General features: G+C 38.7%; 1 protein-coding gene across 1 annotated transcript in view; it reads left to right on the top strand.

Annotated features, from left to right (window-relative positions):
* The first annotated feature begins 347 nt into the window (after positions 1-347).
* The window catches only part of LOC117548783 (vesicular inhibitory amino acid transporter-like), a 39784-nt gene continuing 27700 nt past the window's right edge, over positions 348-12431 (top strand). Inside the window, exons 1-2 of the mRNA XM_034220257.1 lie at positions 348-451; positions 1034-1583. Of these exons, the coding sequence (XP_034076148.1) occupies positions 348-451; positions 1034-1583 (654 nt within the window). The remainder of the gene's footprint in view (positions 452-1033; positions 1584-12431) is intronic.

Below are 12431 nucleotides of genomic sequence, written 5' to 3'. Positions count from 1 at the left end.
TGTTATTTTATATCAACATGTAAAAATTATCCCGCATTTAATGAAAGTGAATGAAGTCATACCCTCAACTTTATCCCTGTGTTCAGGCCATTAAATCTGTTTACTTCTTCACTGTTGAAAACACGGCTATATTAAAATGTTACAGCTCACCAACTTGTCAATCACTTCACACACCTGTGCAAGAGTGTTTGTGCAATTGTGTGTGTGTTTTTGCAGATTATCTACAGGCAGATACAGGGGGATGTTTTTGTAGGAGTTTGTTTATGTGTCCAGTGTCAGTCAATCTTCCCCAGACCCAGAGACCTCCAGAGGCAGAGAGGCTGACTCTGCACACAGTGAGGCTGAAGATGGGCTCTCTTCGCTGGGCTCGCAGCTCTGGGCAGCCCTGGAGCTCTGCTGGGTCTCTGTGGGGCCGGGCAGTGTCGAGGCTGCACCTGGACTGGACATCAAGGTGAGTCACAATATGGGATACATTCATTTATAGATTTACTGTAGCCTACTATTTATTTTCATATTGAAATAATTACTTTTCTAAAGATAACTATGATTATTAGTAGGTTTATCATCAACAAAGTGTTGTATTCTTCATGTTAAACTTTATTGTGCATTATGTAGAGTATCTGCTAAGTTCATTGATAGTAGAAACTTTTCTGTATAAAGGTATTTATTCAATATAGGATTTTCTAGAGTCAGAGTAACAAGGTACTTTACAAGTCAATAAATAACACTTTTATTGTTCCTTTTGCATAATAGTATTGTTGTCAATATACATATTTTGTTTAGTTTGTTTAAGTTAAACTATAGTAGATTACACAAATATGAGGACATTTCTTTAAAGGTAATGAGGCTGTCCTTTCAAGAAATTCAAAGCAGACTCCATTGTATTCTTAAACTCATTATGGCATTTGGAAGGAATAATATGATAAGAACAGTTGTATTGAACCAAATACACTCAAGGTCTATTACTAATGTAACTGATGACTCAAAAAACATTAACTCAACATTTATTGAAGTGGTTTGTTTTGATTGGCAGGTTTTTTCAGGAGGACGAAGAGATGCTGATTCTGACCCACAGCGATGAGTTGAGCAGAACCTATGGTGAGGACAACAGATTGCCTTTGGAGAACATCACAAACAGAAACAACAGCTCTGAGGACACCAGGAGAAACAGCACCTTTGTGCAGGAGAGTCCAACTCTTAAAGAAAGCAGAGCCACTGTTATCTCCACCGGACCCAGAACCATCACCATAACTTCAGCCGTTTCCACTTCAGACTCCTTTTGGTTTAAAAACTCCAACATTTATGGCAAAGGGAAAAGATCCTCTGAGACCGACAACACTGAGGAGAACAAGACAGAATCCTACAGGATGTTCAGAGGGAATACGCAAAAACCAAGACTTTCTGAGCGTGGAGAGGAAGGAGAGGAGACTGTGGAGGGGACTTCTCAGTTTGGTACCAACTTGGAAGAAGAGACAGCAAAGATGAGTTTGGGTAATCCTGTTCAGAGCCCCAACCCCGGCTCCAAAGGGCTGAACACCATCACCACCTGGGAGGCTGGCTGGAACGTCACAAATGCTATACAGGTATATTAATAATAATAATTCATTAAATGTTTTATTAGAGTGCTGTTCAAGGCACTCAAAGCGCTTTACAATTACGAATTACACATATTAGACATGTTACAGTTATCACTGTGGACAATACCCAATAATATAATTATTACTATTATAATAATAGTCACATGCAGGGTCAACAATTATTTCCTCTTACTGTATAGGACGTTATAGTAGAGATTTAGTGACTTTACATTTCAATCCATAGGACCACTCGAAGTTGTTTCACATTTTACTATACTAATGCCAAATATCACATCATTTAGATTACTGTAAACCATTTCATTTCAAACTTTATTTTGAACAGATTAAAAAAAAAAAAATACCGTATTGTTAAATTACAGTATTTATCAATATTCATAATCATATTTAACAAAAAATAGTCATATTTATATATTCAACACAAATTTTCATATTAATAATAATAAATCATATGTGTCCGAAAGGGAGCAGGAGGAAGCAAATGCTTATTAATTCCCACCCTTTACTTACTGCTGATCAATGAGTATCCTTTAAAGTGCACCTATTATGCTATTTTTAGGCAATAGCATAGGTCTATGAAGTGTTTTGCTCAAAATACCAAACAGATCACCCATTATAGCCATGCCTCATATCCCCCTATTTCACTTCCTGTTTCAAAAGTGCTGATTTGGGGTATAAAGCTTTACAAAAAGGAGGGGGCTGAGCTCATGCAGGAGATGTATACCGGCAGACACTGCGGTGATGAAACGCCATATCATGGATTATCAAGGATTCTTTCTGAAACAGTATGGAGCTCAAAGGCTTTCTCTCTTGCCGGTTATACCACAAGGTGAGTTCCTTTTTACTTCCTGCTTCTTCACACACATGCTCTCCAGTACAGGTTAGCTCTGAGTGTTAGCGATGCTAATGAAAACATGCACCGACCATATTACGTCCAAAACAGTCGGGCATTGTTTCTGATAGGGCCGTGGGTGTAAAGCCAGCCTACATTTCCGATATTATGTCATATCGGACGTAAATCTGGATCAGCTCCGTTGTAGCTCCGTTTTTAGAGATTTGGGTACGGAGGAAAAGAGAGAGGGTTTTATTTGCTGACGCTGCGTGAGTTCCCCGACACACCGGGGACACATCTTTATGTATAAAAGACATCAAAAAGTGCATTTTGCATGATGGGTTCCCTTTAACCCTCCTGTTGTCTTCGTGTCAAATCTGACCGATATACTACTTTCATTAATCATAACTTTTTTGTTTTACATTCGATTGCATTAAGGCTTTATGATATCCTTCACAGTAGACATTTGAACATATAAAATTGCTGATCACCACTTTCATTGAATTTTGGATGATTTAGTCAACTTTGTAAAACCCATGGTGTTCCCGGTCAAAAATGACCGCCATAAAGGAAAGGAATTTGTAACCATCCGGATCAGATAAAACACACACACACTCTAGATGTGTGTGTCCCCCTTATGTCCAATCCCCCCATGTGAATCCCACCTGGCACACACAAACAAACACAGAACAATTTGATACATTTCCAGCTCTTATGTGCCCATCCCCCCACATGGATCAAACCTGGAACATGTTCAGTGTCTTTACTGCAGTGTTTCATGTGTACCAGTAGTCTGATACAATATGTACAGTTTGAAAGGGTGTTAAATGAAATGTGGTGATGATTAATGGTTTTTGTGTTAATGTAATAGCAGTTAAAACAGGACCGGTCAAATTTGACCGTGAACACCAAAGTAAGGGCGGGAAACGAAGACAATAGGAGAGTTAAATCATTTCTGAAAGTTATTCCTACTTACATATTTACATTTATACATACATTTACAATAATTTCTCATTTTCAATCACCTTTCTTCATTCTCATATTTTCCAAAAAAGCGTTTCTGTACATCCTTTTAAACTGAATTATATTTGTGCTTTGTTTTAAGTCCTGCTCCAAACCATTCCATAAAATCACCCCACAGATTGTTATGCACATACTTCTCAGAGTTGTTCTGACCTTGAGTTGTTTCAAATATAGATTTCCTCTCAAATTATACCCACCCTCTGAGGACTTCCGGTGAAGCACGAGGCTGATGCCAGCAAGATACTGAGCGCTGAACAAAATCCCCCCTTTTTTCATATTTATTGCAAATCATAGACAGTAATAACACACATTTGAGAAAATAAATGTCTCCAGCAAAGAAGGAAAAGACTCCGACTAAAAAAACAAGAATCTAACAAGCTAGCGATTCACCCACCGATATACACTGAACCAAAATATAAATGCAACACTTTTGTTTTTGCTCCCATTTTTCATGAGATGAACTCAAAGATCTAAAACATTTTCTATATACACAAAATAACCATTTCTCTCAAATATTGTTCACAAATCTGAAAAAAATCTGTGATAGTGAGCACTTCTCCTTTGCCGAGATAATCCATCCCACCTCACAGGTGTGGCATATCAAGATGCTGATTAGACAGCATGATTATTGCACAGGTCTGCCTTAGGCTGGCCACAATAAAAGGCCACTCTGAAACGTGCAGTTTTGCTTTATTGGGGGGGTCCGAAAACCAGTCAGTATCTGGTGTGACCACCATTTGCCTCACGCAGTGCAACACATCTCCTTCGCATAGAGTTGATCAGGTTGTTGATTGTGGCCTGTGGAATGTTGGTCCACTCCTCTTCAATGGCTGTGCCAAGTTGCTGGATATTGGCAGGAACTGGAACACGCTGTCGTATACGCCGATCCAGAGCATCCCAATCATGCAAGAACTGGGATGTTTTCAGCCTCCAGGAATTGTGTACAGATCCTTGCAACATGGGGCCGTGCATTATCATGCTGCAACATGAGGTGATGGTCGTGGATGAATGGCACAACAATGGGCCTCAGGATCTCGTCACGGTATCTCTGTGCATTCACAATGCCATCAATAAAATGCACCTGTGTTCGTCGTCCATAACATACGCCTGCCCAGTGGCGTTTCTATATGTGCAAAAGTGGTGGGGCACAAAAAACGTAGATGTCTATAAGCTTCTGCAGTGAGGTTCATGGCTGGTGAGGCACTGGTACTGACTCTTCAGGTTTACAAATATTATATTTTGACCTAAATCAAAATATAATATTATTTTCAAAAGCTTTTTTTGTCTGATGCTTCAATTAATTTTAACAGACAGTTCAACAGAAGGATACCCAAAAAATGTAATTTGATCATTTAAATCAGGGGTGGGGAACCTCCGGCCCCCGGGCCGTATACGGCCCGCGAGACCATTTGGTATGGCCCTCGAGGTAATTTATAAACACACGCAAAAAATAAAGAAATCTAGACCGCAAAATAATTAAACAAGCGAGTGCCTGTTTTTCCTGGCAACGGTCATGGTCCTTGAACACAACACGAGACTAACGTGTCATCACGTGGTATATGTCTCCTCTGACAGGGGTGCAATTCTGACGGAGAGCACTAGAACGCCGCTCCGGGGCTGCTTCTCAGGTCAATTAAATGAAATCCTTGCGTCCCTCACTTGCGTCGTTTCCCTGCGTCTTGTCCCTCCCACCAGGGAAGCATGGAGGGACGCAAGGAAACCACGAGAAGCAGGGAAATGAGTTTTAAGAGCAATGGGACGTCCTTTCCTCCGGAGCGTCACGTGAAGCGACGTCCGTTTGTGATGACGCTGCACAGCTGATCGTCTGACAGCAGCTCTGTCCCCGTTATTTCCACACACACTCCCGCCTCTGTTAGCACACATTTACTGACACAAACATTTGTATAATCTGTTGTAGACCCCAATACATGAAATAAAATAAGAACTAATTCTCAAAAAAGATAAACGCCATTCTTAAAATGTATAAACGATCAATAGTTTGATTAATATTGATTAGAGTGCACAATAGAAATAAAATAATTGAGAGAAGAAAAAGAGATATGTTATCTATCAAAACCCAGTTAGATTAACATTCATTGGATTGCACACTTTGTGTGTTTGTGTGGATATGTAGCATATTCACATTTTAATAGCACTTAATGACTGACTGAATGGAAATGACAATAAATGAAAATTTAAAACGAAAAAAGCGATCATGAAAATGTTTCCATAAAAAATGAATTAAATGATTTTTGACCACTTTGTTGTTCAGATATATCACATATTTGTAACTAAATTATACATGAATTGAAACAAAACACGGTATAAACTGAGGAGTGACTCCCGTGAGGTTCATGTATTTTCTTCACTCTGCTCTCATGTCAAGAAGCATCAGATCAGTGCATGCACTGCCTCGTCCAATCAGTGTGCGATACACAGTAAGGGGGCGGGGTGAGTATCTGAGGATTTCATCGGAGGATGGTCTGGTGCAGAGCCGTCTGGTGGTTCCTCGGTTATCGCTCCTCCATGTTCGCTCCTCGCTCCTCGATCCTCGGTCCTCCGGCAGAAATAAGAGCCATGGGACGGTACTCAAGATGGCGCAGGCAAATCAACTTCCGGTGAGACCGAGGAGCGAGGAACTGAAAATAGTCGACCTGAGAAGCAGCCCGGGACTTCAAAAAATGGTCGGTACCATAAGTCCGTACCAAGCGGCAAACTGTGGGGTAGAGCCGGGAAGCCAATACGGAAGTGCCACACACTGCAGTTCATATATTGGCCGATAGGCGATGGCTGCAGAAAGGAGCAATTTCCATAGACCCCCATGTTAAAATACCCAACTTTACAGCAGAAAAAAAACATGTTTCTACCCCTGGCTCCATACATTTTATTATCGATATAGTTAGATTCCACCTTCATGATTATGGATCTGTTAGTGAATTGTTTTCTAACGCGACCCTTTTATTTATATTAGGTCTTAAAGTTTGTGCATAAATTAGGGCGTGGTCACATTGAGTGACGGCTCTGTCAAGTGCCTGCCGCTGTTAGCTTCTTGTCTCTCTGCTAGCTGCTCCGTGAAGCTAGCTACAGGGACTCTGCCTGCTCAGCTCATCCAGGAAACACAACTTGTAGCCGGCCGTGGTTGTTTGTTCTTCATGCTTATATATCGGACTATTGTGACTCGCTCTGCGGTTAAAACAGACGCTGCATGAATGCGGTTTTGCGGTAAGTGAAATTCTAGTGCTTTATTTATGTGTTAATGATTTTAATCAGCCACGTAATGAATGGTAAGGCTTGGGTTAGCATGTAAGCTAGTGGTAGCTTCATCGGTGTTAACGATTGTAATCGTAGCCTCCAAGTTAAAATCATAGACTGTATAAAGGTTAAAACGAAATAGACAAGCGTTAAGTGGGATAATACTGTTGAACAAACGGCTTCTGTTTGAGGTTGATAAAATAAGGTTACATCCTTGTAACTTAGAGATATTTTATTATGTAGGTAGAACTGTATGCATCTAAGGTTAATTTAAATTGGCTACGCTCAAGTATGTAGACAAGCTAATGTCGAAGTAGTGTATGTGAAATCAACCTCACAATAAGATGTGTGTATATTACAATTATCAATGTCATATTTCAAGATGATTACTTAGATATTACAATATGGTTGGTTGAGCTGGAGCTCATTATCGAGCTTACACGTTAACGTCACAGTCATATGAAGAACGAACCCAAACCTTGTTGTTTTTATTAATTGCATTACCAAATGGGTATCAAATAAACAGTAAGCATTGGTAACACAACTTCCAAAGTTACAGTAAAATAAAAAGGACCCTGACTCGGACAATACACAATCCAACATGTTCAACAGAAGATAATCAGTTATATTGTTTGTACACATGGTACTTTACATATATATCTGTTTGTTTAAGGTGTCCAGGTGATGCATAGGCTACTGTACAAAGAATCAAGAAAGATATTGGTTTAAATGAATGAAGTATTGACTTGAATACACTGATATACATTCCATTAAACAATACTAAATACTAGATCACCTACACATCAGCAAAGTTGAGGGGTTTTTCCATGCAAAAAGTTACATTTAGATATTTAGCAATATGACTTTGTCAGCTTTCTAATTTAATGTATTGAAGGCAAAGATATTTAACACATAGTGAGAACTGCTACTATTTATCTCTCAATATTGTCTGTAAAAAACGTGGTAAAAGTGATTCGTTCAGTGAGACAACAGAGCAAGCTTCTACAGTTGCACTACGTTTTGATAACAGTTAAATATTATTTTGATAATAACATATATTTCAATGTTGATGAACTTCATACTGTTCATTCATAATCTGATTGTCTTTGTAGCTCACTGTTGAAATAAAATAAAAACATTACAATTACAAAATAATTATATCTACAGCCCCTAAACACACAAACACACCGCTTTCATAAATAACACACTTGTTCTGCAATAATATGTTTTATGTTTCCTGTCATTTTTGTTAGCAAAGGACATGCCTGAAAGACACGACATTTTCTCCTTCTCTGAGGGTCAAGAAGAACATCCAAGAGGAACATTAAAAGCTGATGTTATGAGATTTTAAGACCAGTACCGGACATTCACTAAGAAACTACTTTTATTGTAAAAACTATTTCCACATCTACACTCCATCCGCTGATTATTTCTATTTGCCTCACTTTATGAGCTTCACAACATGTACCTTGTTTTGCAACGTCACAAATAAATGGGGCCAATCTTCAGTCAGATGTGAATGTGTAATCTAACATTTTCAGTAAGAATAATGGACAAAAGGAGAGCAAATACAAATACAATTTATTGAAATGTGAACCAAAAGTTAATCAAATGTTTTAAATAAAAAGCACATATGGACAAAAGGTGTAAACCTATTAAATGTATAAGTAAACACATTTAGTCAAATAAAGTGACCGACTAGGCCTGTGCGGTTGGTATCAGCTTTGCCCAGCATGGGCTCCTCCATCAGCCCTGGTCCTCCTCGCAGAGGAAAGACCCTCAGTCCTCTCCAAACCAACAGACAGGACGTCCATCACACGGAGGTTTCTCCCTGAAATCTCTGCTGCTCTTTGGACACCATGCTGTCTCAATCCGTCCACACTGAATATGAGATTGTGAAAATGAAAATAATAAATGCTTTAGACAATAAGAAACATAAAGTTGACTGTTGAGTTGCTCAGTTTTTTTAGATTGTCAATACTATTACTGTATAACTAATATCTCAGGTTAAGAGGCACATTCAAATAAAGATTGGTCTTTAAATACATTTTGTCTTTTGAATTGTTTGTCTAAAGTCAAGGATCTATAACTGGTACTTAGTTTTAATGATACAGTCTGGTTATTATGCTGTTTGGAGGAGGCCTCACAGGTAAGAGCGCTAACTAGCTACCATCACATGTACCTTAGCTTGACTTAAATGTATTAAACGTAAGGTTAAGTGATATCAAAATATAAATAACTAATGTCATGCAAACATATTAATATTTGCTTGATTCCAGTGTTGAATTTAGCACAATTGCATACAAACGTTAAGGGGTTTTAAGATTCTGAAGTATTATGCTAAAAGCTCAATAACTTAGATTATTATTTATAGTTTTGCTGAATAGTTTAATGTCCGCTTACCTTAGAAACGTAAAATGCGACGGCAGCGTGCAGATGGGGAGCATGTTAGCTTAGCTTGGTAGCTTCAGCTAGCTCTGGCACTTCCAGCTCGGTGGCAGGAGGTCCCGCCTCGGCTCCGCCTCTTTTCCCTTATTTGGAGCGGGCTGGAACAGGCGGGAGTTGAACTCTGACCTCACTGTCGAGCCGTTAGTGGCCGACTCCGCCTACTAAGGTCTTCACGGCAACTCTGCAGAATCCTATGGGTGACGTCACGGACCCTACGTCCATTTATATATACAGTCTGGTCCGTACACATGCTGCAGTTTTTGCGTGGCTGTGTCTTTAGTTGAAAGCCCAGAGGTGATCTGTTCATCTGTCATACTGATCATAACGTTGTTGTTATTAGCATCTGGTTAGCTCGCTATGCTAACGAATATAAGAAGCTTTTTCTCCAACCAGTGAGGTAAAGGCACATCTTTATATGATCATTATAGTTATCAAAACATAAGAGAATATAGTAAACAGGTATAAAATACTATATGATAGTAACAAAAAGTTGTTATTAATAAACAAGAATACAGTTTGAAAGGAGAGTGATTTGTAAAATATCCATAAAGAAAAAGTAAATCTGCTTACAGTTCTGTTTCATATGGGTGTTGAGAGATGTTTCCATAGATCTCTTCATTTTGCTCTCAAAGTGCACCAGATTGATGCTTTCAACTTCAATATTTAAAAATAAATCTTCCCAGGGGAGCTTGCCCCCCTGGACCGCCCTAGAGGAGGTTAGATCCCCCCCCCCCCCACACTTAAATCATGTCCACATGGATAGGAAACTAAATACATTTGCACACATCTTGTGTCCATATCTTTCTGTTTGGTGATCATGCCACAACCGTGCACGTGCATGCATGCGCGAGTCATGGCAAGATATCTGGATTAAGAGGTTGCTTTTTATTTGCACAGCATGAAAGAAAGGCCAAATGAAATGGGCTGTGATTTTAAGCAGAGGTCAATAATTTGTGCGGCCCTCGGAGGATGTTGAAAAAATGTAAATGGCCCTTGAGAGGAAAAAGGTTCCCCACCCCTGATTTAAATATTGAATTGTTCTCTCTTAGTAAGATCCCATTTTCAATAACATTATGGTCTTACCTTGACTTGAAGATGAAGTCCATTTGCCTGTCCTTCTGGACAAAAATCTCTATTACTTTTTTGGAAAAGTCCTCCTTATGTTCTTGTAGTTTCAAAAGTCTAAATCTAATCGATAGATTTATGATTCGAAAATTATAAAAATAGGATATTATCCGGCTGAACAAAACGTGCATTTATCTAACAGGTACGTTTCCCACAGATCTTATTTGGAGCTATTTTCTAAAATCCTATGGAGAAATCTCATTGCTTTTTTGTGGAGGGAAGCCATGCGCAGCTTACTTCCTGGTTTTAGGACGCGTCTCTCTCCTCCTCTTCACACACCACATTTTTCGCGGCACGTACTTACAGCCAATCAGCTCTGAATTATGTGAGATGACACATACTAAAACAGCAATGTACAGACGAATCAGATGATTAAACATGATCTTAAAATATATTTAATATATATTTTAATTTATTTTTTGCATTTTGTTGTAATCATTATTTTTAATACTTTCTGCTGACACTATCATACTGAATAAATATTTACTGTGAATGTATTCAAAAATGTATGGCATATGGCTGTCCAACAGAAGTTAAATTCATTTCTCACTTATTCTGACAATGTACTTAACCCCAAATAAAAGAACGCAATAAAAAGAGTTGTTAAATAATAGCGAAGTCACGTTGTAATAACAATAACTCATCTCTCTCGAGTTTTCTTTTTGAGCTTTGCTAAAAGCCACTGTGTCAAGTGTCCATATTGGGTTGCCGTCCGGAGTTGTCCAATATGGCGGACCAGAGACAATCAGTGTTCAGTGTTAGACATAGCTAAGTTGTTACCAAGAAGAGGATCGAATGGGGGAGGAAAGGGGAGGGTTGTAACTCAGGGATCCACCACCAACTCACAACAGGTCCAGGGAATAAATACACATACAGATAAATGGGAACATTTGAATATTGTATCATTTAATGTAAGAGGACTTAACTCTCCGTATAAACGTTCAAAAATCTTAGATTTCTTACACAGAAAGAAGATAGATATTGCAATGTTTCAGGAGACACACCTTAAACCTAATGACACTTCAAGGGTTCAAAACAGATTCTATAAACCTATTGTGGCATCAACTGATGGCACTCGCACTAAAGGAGCTATGATACTTATGAGGCGTAACATAAATGTATCAATTGAAAGGATTGGCTCTGACAATAAAGGACGTCTAGCCTATTGCTGCACATCTATTCAAGGTAAAAAAGTGGCTTTTGTTTGCATATATGCCCCGACAGTATTTGAAGCTGATTTTTTTCCCCTCAGTCACTTCACAGTTACTGAAGTTAAATGACTACCAATTATATGTTGTGTCGGACATGAATGCTTTTGTAAACAATAACCTTGACAAATCTGCTGCAACTCTATTAAGTTCTCAAGAATCTGCTTCCAAAGCACTTAATCTCTTTATAACAGACTTTTAAACTTAATTGATGTGTGGAGGGTGCATAATCCATCTGCGAGAGACTATACATTTGTTTCCACGAGACATAAAACCTTCTCTCGAATAGACTACATTCTTGTATCTTCTGGGCTGATGCCTTCAATACAGTCAATTGAGTTCCTACCCAGACATCTCTCGGATCAAAACCCAATTTTAGCTAATTTTAACTATGGAAATATAAAAAATGGGGCTACCAGATGGAGGTTCAACACAACCCTTTTTAAAGAACAACAAATGTATATCGCAATTGAGATCAAAACTGACCGAATTTATCATTTATTTATTTATTTTTTAAATGTAACCTTTATTTAACCAGATAAAAGCATTGAGATAGAATCTCATTTGCAATGCTGACCTGGCCAAGAAGGCAGCAACGTTACACATAACACAAACATATAAAATACAGAGAACATAACTAAGAAAACAAAAGACGAAAAAGCAGTCACTATATTGTGCACATTAGGACAGTAAGAAAGGTGCACTACTTATTACTGCAAGAGCAGCTGGTGGTAAGGACTTCAGACAACTTCAACTTAAAACTATTGAGACAAGTGCCCTCAGTTTGAGGCGTGATTGAAGGTCATTCCAACACCAAGGACCATAATAAAAAATACTCTTTTTCCCAGCCTCAGTCCGCACGGCAGGAACCTGCACATATGTACAGTGGAAGCTTATCTAAAATGGCTTTATACATTAGTAAAAACCAATGCTGCATACTAAGTGAGG

Source organism: Gymnodraco acuticeps, unplaced genomic scaffold (genome assembly GCF_902827175.1).
Source record: "Gymnodraco acuticeps unplaced genomic scaffold, fGymAcu1.1, whole genome shotgun sequence".
NCBI lineage: Eukaryota > Metazoa > Chordata > Actinopteri > Perciformes > Bathydraconidae > Gymnodraco > Gymnodraco acuticeps.
The sequence above is the reverse complement of the archived record's forward strand: the minus strand, read 5'-3'. Positions and strand labels throughout refer to the sequence as shown.